This window comes from Alexandromys fortis, unplaced genomic scaffold, assembly GCF_014885135.2.
Source record: "Alexandromys fortis isolate MF-2015 unplaced genomic scaffold, M_Fortis_MF-2015_v1.1 scaffold_13, whole genome shotgun sequence".
In the NCBI taxonomy this organism is placed as follows: domain Eukaryota; kingdom Metazoa; phylum Chordata; class Mammalia; order Rodentia; family Cricetidae; genus Alexandromys; species Alexandromys fortis.
The window spans coordinates 9,168,734-9,185,822 of NW_026067908.1; the positions used below are offsets into that span (position 1 = coordinate 9,168,734).

Here is a 17,089-nt window from a genome sequence, read left to right on the forward strand (position 1 = left end):
GCAATCCCAGAGAACCTAGACAACAATGAGGACCCTTAAAGAGATATTCATGGATATAATGTACATGGGAAGTAAAAAAAAGACAAGATCTCCTGAGTAAATTGGGAGCATGTGGACCATGGGAGAGGGTAGAAGGGGAGGGGAGAGAAAGGGAGGAGAAATAAACCACTCAAGGGCAGGCCATATCCCAGAAGTAGATGGCCAACAAAACGAACTAAGCAGAATCTTTGGAGGTTCTTGTTGTCTAATGTTGAGTCAGTGCTTTAAACACACACACATACACAAACCAAACAAAAACAAAACAAAAACCAAAAACCTTATAGGTCCTTTATATGTATAGTATGGCCTCTGGTTTGGGGGTTTTTATGGGATTCCTGTGTGTGCAAATGTTGCCTCTGCATCTATATGTGTTTCTTGTGCTTTTTCTTTGGCTCTTTTTCTTCTGTTTTGTCCTATTCTGATCTGCTTTGTTTTATCTTAGTATTACTCCTTAGATGCCTGTTTGTTTTCTAAGGCAGAAAGGGTGTGGCTCTGGATGGAAAGGGAGGTGCAGAGGAAGTGGGAGGAGTAGGGGGAAGGATAGCTGTCATCAGAATATATTGTATGAAAAAAATCTATTTTCAATAAAGGAAAAAACAGGGCTGGAGAGATGGCTCAGAGGTTAAGAGCACTGACTGTTCTTCCAGAGGTCCTGAGTTCAATTCCCAGCAACCGCATGGTGGCTCATGGCCATCTGTAATGAGATCTGGTGCCCTCTTCTGGCATGCAGGCATACATGTAGGCAAAACACTAAATAGATAGATAGATAGATAGATAGATAGATAGATAGATAGATAGATAGATAGATGATAGATAGATAGATAGATAGATAGATAGATAGAGGAAAAAACAAAATTATTCCATCAGTTTTATTTAACCCACCTTTGAATAGAGAGAGAGGCTGGAATTAGTTTGAAAGGGAATACGAACATGGACTTATGTAGTCCAGAGAACACTGAACTGAACGTTAACACAAGTCAGAGAAGAAAGACCCTGTAAGGCTGTAAGGTGACACTCTGAAGTTATGTTTTCTACCCAGGACACCCAGTGTCTCTATAAGTGAGTTTCTTTTGCATTATCACTAGTTTTCTACAAGCTAAACTCCCCTGAATACTCCAAGGTGCACTTTCCTACTGGTTTCATGGGTCCAGCCTTTATCCGGTAGTCTATGTACTCCATGGAAAGGACACACCTCTCTTTTCTAAGCCTTGGCAATGTTTTGTTTCTGCTTTGTTCAGTTTTTCACGCCTCTCTTCTGCCTGGAGGCCTTTCAGATATTTAAAGACCAGCAGCAGCTCAGTTTTCTCCTGGAGTCAGGTGCCCAGATCGGCTGCAGGTGTGATAGGAACAGGAGGGTTTTTTATTTCAGTAACAAAGGGGAGAATTAAACTTGGGTATCCTTATAGCCTGGGGGACAATATTTACTGTAAATCCTATTTACTGCCTAAGTCACTCTGAAGAAAACCTTTATTGTGAATTTTCTCTGGTGGGGCAGGTAGGGCAGTACGCATCCTCAACTACAGCAATAAGCTGGCAAGAATAAAATAAAGGGGGCCACTCAGACAAGTAGTACGCGAGGGTAGGTTCTGGTGCAACACCCTGTCAACATTACTCTAGACATAAGTTCATTTGGCCCAAATACTACACTTTTGTATGATCCTTAAATTTAAAATCAGAATATGGACAGAGATTTTTCAGGCACGAGCTATCTGTGTGTAGGGGCTCTAATTGGTATCTGCTTTATTACCAGTACTGTTCAGCCTATGGGCTCAGAGGATGTGCTGGACAGACCTGGACCAAGCATCCACAGAGTCACAAGCAGGCTAGGGAACTCATGGACTTCGTGACACGCCCTCCCAGCCAATGATTTCCTGCTGATAGGAGGTTTTACCCTGCCTACTCCAGATCCCCATCGGGGGAGTCATTAAGCTCACTCCTTCCAGCCTAGCCAGACCAGGGCAAAGCACCACACAGAAGAGCCACACCACACTCTCAATTTTAAAAGCATTGTTCAAATAGCAAATCTATACGAAGTTTGTTTCGTGACTTTAAGGTAGGCCGTTCCAGAAGGTCACTGACATGAGCTCACAGCAAAACCAGAAACTGGTAAGAGAGATGTGACCATGAAAAACAGGCCTAAAAAGGGACTGGAGAGAGATGCCTCAGGCTTAGCAGCACTTGGTGCTCTTTTAGAGGAGTTGAGGTTTGATTTCCAGAACCCATATAGTGGCTCACAACCCTCTGTAACTCCAGTCCCAAGGGATCCCTTCTTTGGCCTGCCAGGACGCCAGGCATGCACATGGTGTGCAGACATACATGCAGCCAAGCACAATACATATAAAAGAATAAATAAATTTTTAACAAAAGAGACCTAAATATAGGAAGAGTCAAGGAAAGGAGGAAGTGTGGGGAAAACACGTGAGTTACACTTAGAAAATATGGAATTGGTTTTCATTGATGGAGAAACAGCATGGCTGACAGCAATGTTTTCATTTTAAAAAGTGATTTAACTACAGAGCTCTGGGGCTGGGGAGATGGCCCATCTGTTAAGAACACTTGTTGCTTTTGCAGAGGACTGGATTATGGCTTCCAGAACTCACATCAGGGGGCTCGCAGCTACTTGTAACTCCAGCTCCATGGGTGTCTGCATACACGTGCTCATCCAAACACATGCATACACATAAGTAGAAATAAATTTTAAATAGCAATAATTACAAAGATTTTTCTGGCAGTAATTCAACCCAGAAAGGTCTAAAATTTATCAAACCACAAACTGATCTTTGGAAACAGCAGATTCGTGTCTCAATGAACGGACTCAATGTAACCTTTGCAATCCCATCGAACTTCTTTACACATTTCAGCATTGAGAGATTACTATACCAAATGTACAAATCCCCATATGTGCTTCTGTAATGAAATACTGAAGTTAAAAAACAGGTATGAATCCTTAAAATCCCCCATATTCGAATTACACATGCTATAGGAGATAAAGCTTCCCTGACTATAGCCACACTGTACCTCCCTGAGCACCAAGGGAGACTGTCTCACTCGCTGGACACCACGGCCTTGGACTGAAGGCCCATTGCACCTTAGTCATTAGCAGTAGTGAGAAAACCCAGGTCAGACCTTGGCCTGCGAGAGGCCTTCCTAAGTATTTGTTGATTTTTGTAAATACAATCAGACAGAGGAAGACACTGCTGCCTAGCTCCATACTTTTAGATTTATTTTCATTTTGAGTAATTGCAGTATGTGGAAACAACCGCCAATATAACTGAATCAGGAAGTCAGGCTGTTAGAAGATTAGGTCACACAGGTTCTGCCCCCAGGAGAACAGTCATAGACAATAGCTTTCACTGGTCTTTGTCCTTCTGTCTCTGTGCTCAGAGCTTTTCACCTTAGGGGACCCACCTGCGAAGAAGGCACCATCTTAGAACGGAGAGGTCAGCTTAACAGATACAGCTGGCGGGTTAGTGCTTTGATTTTGGATTTCTTATCCTCCAAAACCGTCAGGAACGTTTGTTCTCTGTCAAGGGTCCAGGCCCAGGTAATACGTTATGATAGATGGGCAGAGAGTAAGACATCTTCTAAAAACCGTCTATGGGATGGGAAGGGCACAGAGCGAGAGGAAAGACGTGACGGACCTTTGGAGACAGGCTACCCAGAGAACAGGTAACGTTTTGACCAAATGCAGAAGGAAAAGTAAGATTCCAGGAGACAAGCTAGGGGCGTTAAAAACGGAAGTGAAGAAAGAGAGGCGTGAGCCACAGCTCCGGAAAGGGGGAAAGCAGCACCTCTGGAGGTGTGGGCAGAAACTGCTGCCAAGAGTTAAGAACGCCATGCTGGCTGCCAGCGTTTCCAGTTCTGACAGACATTACAGTGTGGATACACCTTGAACATATTGTGTAACTGGCACAAGCCAGTCATGAAAGGGAAAATATATGAGGTTGCATAAATAGTCAAATCCATAGAGACTGAGAGCAAAATGCAGGTTACTCGGTTTTGAGGGGGAGGGTGGAGAATGAGCAATGATCAGTTACCAGACGAGTTTCCATCTGGTAACTGGTGCCTGGTGATGGTTGCACACCCAAAAAGTGAGAGGATTAAATGTTGTTTTTAACCACAGACAGAAAGAAAGAGAGAGAGAGAGAGAGAGAGAGAGAGAGAGAGAGAGAGAGAGAAAGAGAGAAAGAAAGAGAAATTTGAAATGATAGAGAATTTGGGGAGATAATTTAAAAACTTTCTTTCTAACCACTAAATGTAGGAAAGTAATTTCCTTGCTTAAACTGGTATTCTTGGGTTTTGTGATGGCACCCTGCGAAGAAAACTGTAGGGGGTTTAGGGAAACAGTGAGAGAAAGGAGCAGAGGGATCATCTAATGGTCCAAGAGCAAGGGGATAATTTAAAGAGTCCTCCAACAGGGGAGCAAACCTTTTAGGCTCCAAGCACCTTTCACTTTTTTTTTTTACGGGTCCACGAGTGGCTTATTGCAACACTTCCCCTTCCACCCACCCACGCCTTTTTTGGCTTTATCAACTCACACAAACAACAACAGAAAAAGAAGGTTTCTGTGTGAGACGTCTCAGGTTTTGCAGAAAGTGTCAGAAGTGTGAGAAGTCTCAGGTTCTGTGGAATGAAATCTTTGTTTACTGTTGAACCACATTTGATATTTTTTGTGAACTTCGACCGCCTGCAGGAGAGACCAAAAAGCGCATTCAAAATAGGTGAGGATGCAATGGGCATCACTTCACTTGTTAAGAGAAGGGGAGCGACCTCCGGGCCTGCAGGCAGCCTTGCCTCCCGCGCAACCGCTTGCTCCCCGCAGGGGGACCCAGCGTTCAGTCCTGCGCAGGCGCAGCACTGTGCTCCGCCGCCCCGGGCACAGTGGTCCCCCGAGTGGTGTCCCGGCTGCTCCCGGAGCCCCTGCCCGGTCTCCCGCTCCCATCCAGCACCAGCCCCGCCGAGCCAGGCGCGGCCCTTCCCTGACCCCGGGAGGTATCATGCCAGGGCAAAGTCCCCAAGGGTGTGAACCCCAGTGTCCCAACCCCTGGGCGGGGACGGGCGGCGGCAGTGCGGGGAGCTGTGGCCAGCACAACCCGCGCAGCCCTGCCGCGAGCCGCCGGCTTCCCCGGGCACCTCCGCCGCCACGCTAGGCCCGCACCGAGGGGGCTCCGCGCTCAGGGTTCCCGCCCCGCATCCTGGGCCAGGCCCGCTCCCGAGGCCCGCGCTCCTCGGCGTCCCGCACCGCCAGGCCCGCGCTCCTCCGCGCCCCGCACCGCCAGGCCCGCGCTCCTGCGCACCGCCAGGGCCCAGACCCCCAGCCGCCCAGCCGGCCCGAGAGCTCGTAGGCCCGCGCCGCCGCCGCCGCCGCTGCCGCCGCCGCCGCCATGGCGGAAGTCCACAGACGTCAGCATGCTCCGGTTAAAGGAGAAGCCCCCGCGAAATCCTCCACACACAGAGATGAGGAGGAGCTGGGGATGGCGCCGGCCGAAACGCTGACGGTGTTCCTGAAGCTGCTGGCCGCCGGCTTCTACGGCGTGAGCTCCTTCCTCATCGTGGTGGTCAACAAGAGCGTGCTCACCAACTACAGGTGGCCGGGCTGGCGGGCGGCGACTGAGGCGCGCCGGGCGGACGGGCGGGCGGGGACGGGGGTTCGAGCCCAGCCGGGGATGCCCTCGGCCGCGCTCCTCCTCCTCCGCGGCGGCGGGCAGGGTCGGGGGACACAGCGAGGTCGGTGTCCAAGGACGGGCGACCCGCGCGGCTGACAGTCTGGGGACCAGCGCGGCCGCACGCCCACGCGCCCGCCGTCGCCACTGTCACTGGGACTCCGGGGCAGAAGTTTGTGTGTGTGCGTATGTGTTTGTGTGTGTTCCCCTAGATTTTACTTAAAAGATTTAAAACCGTTGACGAGATCTCTGCCTTAACTTTCTGGAAAAATCCGTTGCAGGAAGCCAAGGGAAATTGTAAAACGGGACATGATGAGACAAGTGGCCGCCCTAGGCTACAGAATCTTTTTTTTTTTTTTTCCAATTTGGATGAAGGGCAGGCATTGGTGTGGGTTGAATCAAAATGCGTTTTAAGGTTGTCAGTGTGAAAGTTGAATTCACTGTGCTTGAGGGGCTTTCTGGCCATTTTATTTTAACCCCTTTTCCTTTTCTTTACCCTTTTTGTAGATTTCCGTCCTCGCTATGTGTTGGACTTGGCCAGGTTAGTTGGAATCTTGGGCATTCCGTGGTCTGTGTTGTCAGAACTTCTCTGTGCGTCTTTATATGCAGAACAGTGCATCTATGTGTGTTCTCTGTTTGCAGATGGTGGCCACGGTAGCCGTTCTCTGGGTGGGAAAGGCACTCAGGGTAGTGAAGTTTCCCGACTTTGACAGAAATGTACCTCGAAAGGTAAAAGGGAGAAAGAAGGAATACTTTGTTTTATAAAAAGGAGTCATTCTGTGGCTTAAGGGGGAAAAAAAATCAGCGCCTTGCATATTTAAAAAAAAAACTAGCCCCAACCCCTCTCCACGAGTGCATCTAGCTGATATAGGTAACCGTGTATGCTGGACCAGTGCTACCCTCTCATGAGAACGAAGATTTTTGGAAAAGCCTTCTGTTTTGATCTGTCCACTTTAGCCACGATGCTCTTATTATTACTTTTTTTCCCTTGGAGGAGGGGTGTTTTTGTACCCTTCTTTATGCTTCTGCGAGACTCCTTGTGAAACCTAAATGCGCTCTCTCGTTCCCTGAACACTGGGGTCTCAGACGCATACACTGTCATATTTTGGAGCAAGTGATGTTTCTGCCTCACGGGGTCGGTCATGTTTATATTTCTGTGTCCTTTCTTCCTGCCATCTCCCTCTCCCTTCTGTGGGCAGTGTTGTGTATCAGAGGGTAGTTGATGTTGTTTGGGTGTTTCGTGGGGGTCAGCACTGTGTATGAGACCTAACCGTGTTTCAAGTGGAAAGAATTTAACTGTATAAACAGAACCAGTCTGTTTGAAAGGATTTTTGTTGTCGCTGCCTTTATTATTGAGATTTGTTACCCTTTTCACTTTTCCAGACGTTTCCACTACCTCTACTATATTTTGGGAACCAAATCACGGGACTGTTCAGCACAAAGAAACTGAAGTATGGCTAACTTTATTTTTTCTAGTGGGGTTAAAATAAGATAATCTTAACGTTAAACACCAGTGTCCTACGAATGTGTCGTGATTGTTGGGGGGGAGACCGCACAAACACCAGGAAGCCTCCGCCATCAAATGATGAAGTTTGAACCCAAAGTTTTTGTTTCAGAGCTGTTGATTTAAAGTTAAGGAACGGATTTTGTTTTGTTTGCCTTCTCACTTTTATGTTAGAAGTGCTCAGATGTTGTCAGTGGCGCAGTAGATTTTCTTATTTTTGCAGAACTGCCATGGTCAAGGATTTATGCCAGACTTACAGGATTTTATTATATATTTATTTTCCAGATAGGCTCTTACTCTGTAGCCATGGCACACACCACGAAACACTGACTGGCCTTGAGCTTGCGGTCCTCCTCTTGTCTCGGCCTCCAGCATGCTGCCCTCATGTGTGGTTTAGGATTTCACTTCTATAACACAGTTCATAAACACTGTGCATTTTAGGTGTATTTACACACAGCAAATCAGACGATGGACACAAGAATTTCCACAGGTTTCCTTTTCACACAAGGTGGCTAAAGTCAGATGAAATCTTGACATAAACGTGATTACTAGGTCAACTGTGACTGTGTAACCGGAGAAGAGCCGTTCACTTTTAAAAAGAAGCAATAGCTCTGCTCCGCAGCAACGCTGCACATCCCCCCCCCCCCACTTACCTCCTTGCTCTTGGCTTCTGACTTTGCGGTGGGGGGTGTGTGTGTGTTAAAATACAGCAGGGGAAATAGTTTTACGGGAACTGAATGGATCCCTGACTTAAATGATTATACCCAGTATGGAGGGGGGCTGGAGAGATGGCTCAGTGGTTGGGAACACTGGCGACTCCTCCAGAGGACCCAGGTTCAGTTACCAGGCAGCCCCCATGAGATCCGCCCCTCTCTGCTCACCTCCTCAAACACCTTCACCGGCATGCACATTCCCACACATATGTGTGTAAAGTCAGAAGTAAAATCTTAGCACAGAAACAGTATGGAGATCTAGGAGAATCAGTGCATAAGAAGTTTTGTGTTCTCCTTTTTGCTTTTTTTAAACCAAGAACCCTGAGACAAAATGACCAGAATATCTCTGGGGAGAGTTCCTACGAAGTCAAATTTGTCATGGGGAGGGAATCCTTTTCCATCTCATTACCGACTTAGAAAGAAATACAGGCCTACAGCAGGGTGTTGCTTATATAAAATTAGCTTTTTTTTTTAAAAAAAAAAAAACCATTGTCATCCATCCGTGCAGTCACACTCTGCCTTTGATTGGCAGACAAGCAGAAAGCATTTTAGAGTGAGATATTGTCAGAAATTCTTATATTGCAAGAGGCTGCATGTTTGATTAATGCAAGCACACTGCTCCAGGAATTCAGAGGAACATCCATACAAATAGTATGGTTTTCATAGACATTTTCTTAGTGATCTGGAGAACAAGAAGGGAAGTTAGTTCAGTGAAAAAGAAACAAATAAACAAAGAAATATTAAAGACTAATGTGCCTGGAGTCGGGCTATTTGCATAATTATCAGAGTGAAACTTGAAAGCCTGTGTTATTAGCCTGTGATAATAGATGCCTGGTTTTACCATTTTGTAGTTCATGTTTTAAAGGCTTTTAAATAGAAAAAAGTATTTCTCCAGGCAAATAAGGTTAATCAGCAGGGAACTTGCATACGGTCAGAAAGAGATTAGAGTCGTTTAGAACTACTGATTGGTAGAATTGTGGCTTACAGTTGCACTCTTGTAAGCCTTATTTTACCTGCTTGCTTTTCTTCCGCAGCTTGCCCATGTTTACAGTTCTGAGACGGTTCTCCATTCTGTTTACAATGTTCGCTGAGGGAGCTCTACTCAAGTAAGCTGTATTTGTAATACTTTGTCCTTGTTCCCGAGACTGATACTGTTATTTCCGTGTGTGTGTGTGTGTGTGTGTGTGTGTGTGTGTGTGTGTGGTTGTGGGAGGCCAGGTGGAAGTGTTGAGTTCCCCAGAGCTGAAGTTATAGGCAGTTGTGCGTAGCCTGATGTGGGTGCTAGGAATTTTAACTCCTGAGCCATCTCTCCAGCCCCATATATTCCTCGAACTCACAGAGATCTGCCTTACTCAGCCTCCTGAGTGCTGGGATTAAAGGCGTGCACCACCATCTGGCTACTTTAAGTCTTGAAAACTCAAACAGGCTCATTACCTTGCTATGGAATTAATGTAGTTGGAAAGGTAACAGACCGCAGTTAGAAAACTCCCAAACATGGGATATGCTGTCTAGAATTCTTGTGTCTGCTGCTGCCATTGGGTAAAGCCAAGTTCGAATCCTAGGTATAGGTTTTAAGTAATGTTCATGTCTTGGCTACTTCTACTGCAAATGTGTGTGACGTCTTTCTACTTAAAAAAAACTTTGACATAAAAATCCCAACTCAGTGATAATGAGCAAATAGTAAGAATAAGAGAGAACTGGGTATAGTTTTTTCTATAAGAAAAGGATTTTTGTCCCATCTTTTAAATACCTAGTTTCTTGGAAATATTCAGAATATGAATGTGATTGTATTTGTCTTTTTTGAAAAAAGACGTTCCCTTTGTTTTGTCACTGATGTAAAATGAGTCTTCATGGATAAAGTCACATGTTCGTATATTTTAAATTATTTTGCAGGAAGACTTTCTCTTGGGGTATTAAGATGACTGTATTTGCAATGATTATCGGAGCCTTTGTAGCTGCCAGGTAAGAGGTGGGCCAATAGAGCCTGTGTTTTAATTATCAATAGTTATTAATATTCTATCTTAAGTATCTTTGAAAACTACTGAAAAGACCTCCACTATTAAATCTTTTGTGCTGTGTTAGATTAAAACTAGAGAAATGGCGATTTGGGGGATTCCTAAAGTCAATTTATATAACTTAGGATTGGATGTTGTCTTCTGCTTGCCAAGCACATACACACGCCACACAGCACATTGACACACTTATGTATTCTTTTCCTTCTGAGGGGTCTGATTTTCCTGTTTTATAGTTGAAGGATATCTTCTATAACTCTCACGGATTACAGCTAGTAAGCAGCAGGGCTAGAAACCACGTCTGTCTAAATCGGTCTGTGGTTTTAGACCGTGTTAGCCCTTTCCCTTTGAATATCCACCCTTCTGTGAGATGAGGCGAAGGGCGACGAATCCTCTTCCTTTGTGGAAAAGGCATAGAAGCGTTGCTTCATTTGGTCTTTCTGAGGACATACCACAAATGTCATGACGTGGACGCCCTGTCACACTGCTGTAGCTTTCCGCAGTTTTATAAAGGTTTTTGCTTTAAAGTAAATGAAGAGAGACAGAGGAAAAGATACACTTCTAAGGTGAGGAAAATATGAAAGAGCCCAATTTGATGAGTACATATTGACTACAGATGCAGGCAGGCGGGAGGGAAGACAGGTAGGCGTGGGGAAAATACACGTGCACCGCCAGACTGAAAACTGAAGGTGTCTAGGTGCTCAGCCTGGGTGTGCAGGGAGATTTGCTAATGCTACACACTTTGCTTTCCTTTGGAGCCCTCTGTTCTTCAGCTCTTAGTTACACTTCCAGCATGTGCCTGGGTGGGGGTCAGTGTATGTAGGAGATGTAGACATCAGGTTCTAGTCTGCATTCACTCTCCAAGCAAAATCCCACTCTTTTTTTAAAATAAAAATTGATTGTGTTTTATTTATTTTGTGTGTGTGAACAGATGCCACAGGGTGCACGTGTGGAGGTCAGAGGACAGCTTGTGGCACTCGGTTCTTGCCTTTCACCATGTGGGTTTCGGGAATAGGACTCAGATTATCAGGGTTGGTGGCAAGTGCCTGTACCAGATGAACCATCTTACTGTCCCCTGAAATTCCATTCTTAGGAGAAAAAAAAAAACAAGACAGCATCATCAATTACTGGAATTTAGAGCTAACTCCTTTTCCCTCTGTGTTGCTTTGCCTCCTATGAGAAAAGTTCACTAATAACCACCCACTATCTTCTTAGAGGAGCTACACTAAACTCTGTGTACTCTAAAGTATTTTCCTGATGCCAGTGAGAGCCAAAATTGTACTAAACAGTTGGACCTCCTTGCATCTCCCTTTGCCCTGATGTTGCGGTGGCCTCGAAGGCTCCTTTACTAGTTTGGCCACAAGTGTGTAGTGTCTTGACAGAGCCATAGAGCTTGAGGGTGTCAGAACCACTGCAGGTATACTGCCAGATTTCCATTGATGGTTTATCTTTACTGAGTTCTTGTGGAAAGCACTCTACTAAGGTGTAGGAGCTTTGTCCCCTTGATCTCACCAGCGGCACCCTGTCACTTCACAGAGCAATTACTTAAGCACTTCAGTTCTTAGTCCTTGCTTATCCACTCTTGTGGTTTGATATCAGAACTATCACCCATGTTTCAGAAATTCCACCCAGTGACAAGCTAGTCCTGTCTTTTATGTGAATCTCTGAGGAAATTAAAAAAAAAAAAAAAGACCTGTTCACAGCCCTTTCCTTTGACTTCCTGTCTTTGAAACCAGTGCTTTCTGCTTTTATAGATTAGGTCATGATGTTTGGTTGCTTCTTGTCTGACCTTAGAGCAGTTTACAGTGAACCAAAATGATTATTACTTGTGCATGTGAAGTTTGTTTTGAGGTAGGGTCTTAAATATGTCTTTCAGGTTGTCCTGGAGCTCGATCTGTAACCCACACTGGCCTTAGCTTGTTTTACTTCTGCTTCAGCCTCCTAAGTGCTGTGTGACAGATGTGTGCCACCATGGCTGGCTCAATGATTGGCCCTTTGTGGTGACATGTGTAAGCATGGATGTTTCTCATAAAATTGCCAAATAAGGCCAGGTCTTAGGAAATGCTGGTAGCTGATAAAAAGCCATAAGGTCTACCTACACAAGAATGTGTTCCTGCAAGCATTTTAGCCCAGACCTGTTTAAAACGAACTGCATTGTTTTTAAAGGTGATCTTAAAGTGTTGCTTATGTTCCGCAGCTCTGACTTGGCGTTTGATCTGGAAGGATATGTCTTCATCTTGATCAATGATGTCCTGACAGCAGCAAATGGCGCATATGTGAAACAGAAGTTAGATTCGAAAGTAAGTAGCAGTCTACAGCTTCTTCATTGGATGCTCGCCGATGGTGGGGAAAGTATGGAATAGAGAAACATACTTAGCAGGGCTGGGGAAGGGCACAGGAGCTCTCTGAAGGTAAATGTGTTCATGCTAATATAATAAGGTATATGTTCATCCTAATATAATAAATTTGTGTTTGCCAGGCACTGTGGCACATGCCTGGAATCTCAGCTTTCAGGAAACTGAGGCAGGTGGATAGCCCCATGTTCAAAGCCTGCCTAGGCTGCAGAACGACACCAGCCTAGGCTACAGAGTGAAACACTATCACAAAAAGAAGAAAAAAAAGATGATGAAATATCTTTAAATTAAATTAGGTTGTAAATGCTGGCTTTTCTAGAAGGAAGTGTATGAGAATATCAACTTAGAATGAGATAGGAGAAATAAGAAATTCCACAGAGAAAATATATTCATGATTGTGGTTGTATTCTAGAAGACTTGGTGAGGGACCTAAAAGAAATAGAGGGGAGTGTGGGCACCTATGGAGGAGGGGAATGCTGGGAAAGGCTAGGGAACAAGGATGCCTTTGAAGGCTAGGGAGCCCTGGGCTTGCTCTCCGAGAGCACTGCCTTCCTGGTCCAGACCTCAGGTGTGTACCCTCAACTTTCTGTCTTACATTGGTAGTGTGCACACAGGGGCTTTCCATAGTACTGTCTGCTTGGTCACTGTCTGCTTTATATACAGACACATTCAGCTGTGGTTTTACCCCCAGAAAGGCAAGTATTTGAACCCTGTTTTGTGTGCTGCATTGTAGGGTTAAGTTACTATAAGAAAACAGCTATCTGGATTTCGGCTTTCTTTGTCACAGAGCTCTTAGTGATGGTTGTTTTTCATTTCTTAGTAGGCCTTGTGAGGACTCTCATCGATATTCATCTGAGATGTCACCCTTGTTTTTTCTGAGCATCCGATACATGCTCATCTCATAACCGAATCTTGCAATCTATGTGTGTTCCTGCTTATATCTTATCTTAATAAGACAAGCCATCCACTTGCCTCCTTGTCTGCTCTCTTCTGTGTATAGTATTTCTGAGAATTACTTCAAGTACTTTTTGGAGCTCATATGACAAGCAGAAACAAATGTCCCACTTGATCATGGTGATCCTACTGGATTCCTGATTGTTCTGGTTTTGAGGTATCAAAAGTGTCAGAGTACCATCAAAATAACCCACAACATTTCCCCTTTTTGGTCTAAATAAAAAGGGAAGGTTTTAACACAGTAAACACTATGCAATAAGAACAATTACCAGGTAAGAATTACATTCACAATGTCTAATTCATATGTAAATTAAGCTTTGTTTTATAATAACCTTGGGCTTCTCTTCAGTTTTATCATTCAATGGTGATGTAAGTTCTTCTCTAAATTCTTCTGTTGTGTGAATATTTTTCTTAGTTTTATTAGTAAGTCTTTATAGGGACTGGATCTTGATAGTCCATTTTTTTGTATTTGGCACTAATATCAAACCATTCTTTAAAGGATAAAGCATGAATTACCAGACTGATAATGGTTATAATTGCCATTATGTCAATACCAGCTACATTATTTTCCCTTCATTTAATTTTTCAAGTTTTAAGCCATCCATCGTGGAACTATACAGAGGCTTTAACTCCCTGCATTATATTGCTTCCCGTTATTTTTATTTATTTATTCATTTAATTTGATTTTTCAAGACAGGGCTTCTCTGTGTAACAGCCCTAACTGTCCTGGAACTAGCTCTGTAAACCAGACTGGTCTTGAACTCACAGAGATCTGCCTGCCTTTCTTCCCAAGTGCTGGATTAGAGGTGGTGTGCACCTCCACTGCCCAGTTCCATTCTTAATAAGGGTAAAAACTCTTAACAACACAACAAAAACCCCAAACTCATTTCCCCCTTAAGAATTCCCAGGCATCTCATTTGCTGACAAGGACAGGAAGGGCAGAGATCACAGGGGGTGTACTGCCTGACTGAGGGCAGCTTCTGCTGCTCCTGTGGAGGTAGCTATGGGCTGAGAGTGTGTGGCAGTGGTGACAGCAGTAAAATCTTGAGTGGGTTTCAAGGCTGTCAACCTGGTGCGGCAGTGGTCTAAGGAAGGGGTCCAGGAGAAGCCTGCAACCCACAGGGGGTGGAGGTGAGTTACCTGAAAAGCGAATACAAGGGGACATGCAGAAGAATCCTGCATGGCACTGGGCCGCCTGAATGACAGAGACTGCCGGCAGTGGGTGGCTAACTCCAGTGGTATTTGGGGCCCAGCCACCTGTGGTGTTTGGGGCCAGGAATGGGTGGCAGGTGGAGGCTGCTATAGAGTGGCTGCAACAGGAAAACTCCAGACTCACACACAGGGCCTGAGGGGAAGGGAGGGACAGCCAGCTGCAGTGGTCACTCTGCCAGCAAAAGTGGTGAGCTGCTGCCTTGTGATCTCATGCCCTGTACAGTTGAAGTTTTTATCTAATTATTCTTTATCAGTAAAAACTCGGGAGTTAAATATAGGGGTAAGAGCCTGAATGTTCCATGAAGTGGTGAAGCGATCAGTGACTTCCTCCCTCTCTCCTTCCTCTATCTAAAGGGGGCTCGAATCTTTCTAAGCCCCATCCTACCACTTCCTGTGTCTCTAGGTCCTCCGAGAAACCTCATGGCTAATTTTGGTTTGTGAGTAGTTAGCTCTGCCTTCTGATTCAAACTAAACTTTAATGGCAGTCTCAGGAGTGTAAGAATGCAATCAAAATATCCCACAACAGAAATCAGCCTGAGATATATGAGACTCTGTCTCCAAAAAACAAAACAAATAAGCCCTTTATAGAGTTTGGCTGTGTTAGCAGCTTTGTAAACCCAGCACTCGGAAGGCTGATCTAAGACAATTGTGAGTTCAAGGCTGTCCTGTACAGTGTAGTGGCATCTGATACACTTGCAGTGTCCTAAGGGAGAATGACATTCAGAACCATCAGAATGTGAAGGGAGCGATGAGGGAGTGGGTATTTGTGTCTTGTCACTTGTCAGGTATGTGGTTGGTGCATCTGTGTCCATCCTGCACATCCTCTGATCCAGGCTGGTTCGCGTTCTGGGTCATGGGCTCCTGTTGTGTAAGGCTGTGTGGCTTCACTGTTGATCTTTTCCTGGTACTACACAAAGAGGCACAGCGTTGCAGTGATACTTACCATTATGACTTATCCATTATTTGGTTTAACCTAGGGTCAGTATGGGTTTTAGTAAATCAGAACTGTAACTTCAGGACTGCTTGTAATCATGGGCAAGCCAGCTTGAGTTCTATGACAGAAAGACCTGGATCTGCATTTCAGGCTTGACTGTCATTATTCAAGTTAAGATACTTTTTAACTTTAAAAACCATCCAACATAATATACATATGTAATTGGATTAGTAATCTATGTGTGTAAAGATACCTAACTGCTGGAACCAACTGAAATAACTAATTGTTTACTCCCCAGGAGCTGGGAAAGTACGGCCTGCTCTATTACAATGCACTGTTCATGATCCTTCCCACCCTGGCCATTGCCTATTTCACAGGAGATGCACAAAAGGTAGGACTTTGTAATTACGGGTTATTTATTTACTGTTTATGATCAAAAGATAAACTTTTGGGTGGTTAGAAAGAGATGTGCTTATTAACTGACCACAAACTGAGAATTTACCCTTTAGATCTCTAGTGTGCTGATGTCATGCTAACCTGCCTTCTTGGCATAAACATTTTAAATATTAAGATGGCTCAGAATAGGTCTCTGTGCCAGGACAGAGAAAGAAAAGTTTACATAAAAAACATTTTTGATTAATTGATTTTATACACATATAACATGTTTTGATCATATACACCTTTCCATTATCCTCTATTATCCCCCCTTCCACACCTGCCTAACCCCTTCTTTCAACAAGATCCCCTGCTTGTGTGTATGTGTGTGTGTAATTGTTCATGTTCCATTGAGAATAATTAGGTGTTCATGTGGGAGCATAGGTTAGGGGTTATTTATTGGGTAATTACTCTATGGCTACACTTCTGAAGAAAATGCCTTCCTTCCTGTAGCTATTAACTACAGGTTTCAGGAAGAGGTGAGACTTTTTCAACTCCTCCCTCATCCATGATGGACTCTTGAAGGGCCTGCTTATGTGCAGATTGGAATAGGTAGCTACAGCTGCTGTGTCTGATTGTCACAATGGCCACATGTCCAGAGAGCTTCACAGCCTCCCTCCCCAGCCTCTGGCTCTTAGATTTTATCTACCCCTCCTTCATGCTATTTCCTGAGACTTGGTAGGAAGGATGTTTACATTTTCATTAATTTGTAAAATAGGAATGACTGCAAACTGTCCCTGAAAAATAAAATGTTCTGAATTATTAAACCTCTTTGAGACTCAAGAGTTCTGTTTCTTTGACAGGTGTTTTCCTTGCTTAAATCCTACCTTGGTTTCCCATCGCCATTAGGAGGTACTTGGTATTGCATGGTGCCATGACCAGACAAAGAGCAACTCATATAGTAGTTTACCAATTTTATGCAAAAATTTGCTTAAATAAGCCCCAAATAGAATAACAAAATCAATCCTAGAGAATTTTTCTGTAGAATATGCCCATATGTATAGAAAAACTGGTATTATTTTGTTAGAAATCACAAAATTTTGCAAACCAAATGGAAATGCAAAATTCTGCCAATAATATCTGTCCTAGAATTCTGTCTCTTGAACCTCGGCTTCAGAATAAATATGTTGGTTATGCTTTCTTCGGGCATCAGACCATGTATCAATGGAAACTTGAACAGAAGATTGTGAAATACTACTCATAAATTCTTGAAGCTGAGACAGAATTTTGGCAACCTCTGGAGCTTTTTTTTTTAAGACCAATCTTTTA

General features: G+C 44.3%; 1 protein-coding gene across 1 annotated transcript in view; it reads left to right on the forward strand.

Moving 5' to 3' along the window:
• The first annotated feature begins 5,126 nt into the window (after positions 1–5,126).
• The window catches only part of Slc35d1 (solute carrier family 35 member D1), a 38,824-nt gene continuing 26,861 nt past the window's right edge, over positions 5,127–17,089 (forward strand). Inside the window, exons 1-8 of the mRNA XM_050136217.1 lie at positions 5,127–5,626; positions 6,210–6,243; positions 6,345–6,431; positions 7,086–7,153; positions 8,954–9,025; positions 9,813–9,881; positions 12,129–12,231; positions 15,684–15,776. Coding sequence (XP_049992174.1) covers positions 5,424–5,626; positions 6,210–6,243; positions 6,345–6,431; positions 7,086–7,153; positions 8,954–9,025; positions 9,813–9,881; positions 12,129–12,231; positions 15,684–15,776 — 729 coding nt within the window. The 5' untranslated portion in view covers positions 5,127–5,423. The remainder of the gene's footprint in view (positions 5,627–6,209; positions 6,244–6,344; positions 6,432–7,085; positions 7,154–8,953; positions 9,026–9,812; positions 9,882–12,128; positions 12,232–15,683; positions 15,777–17,089) is intronic.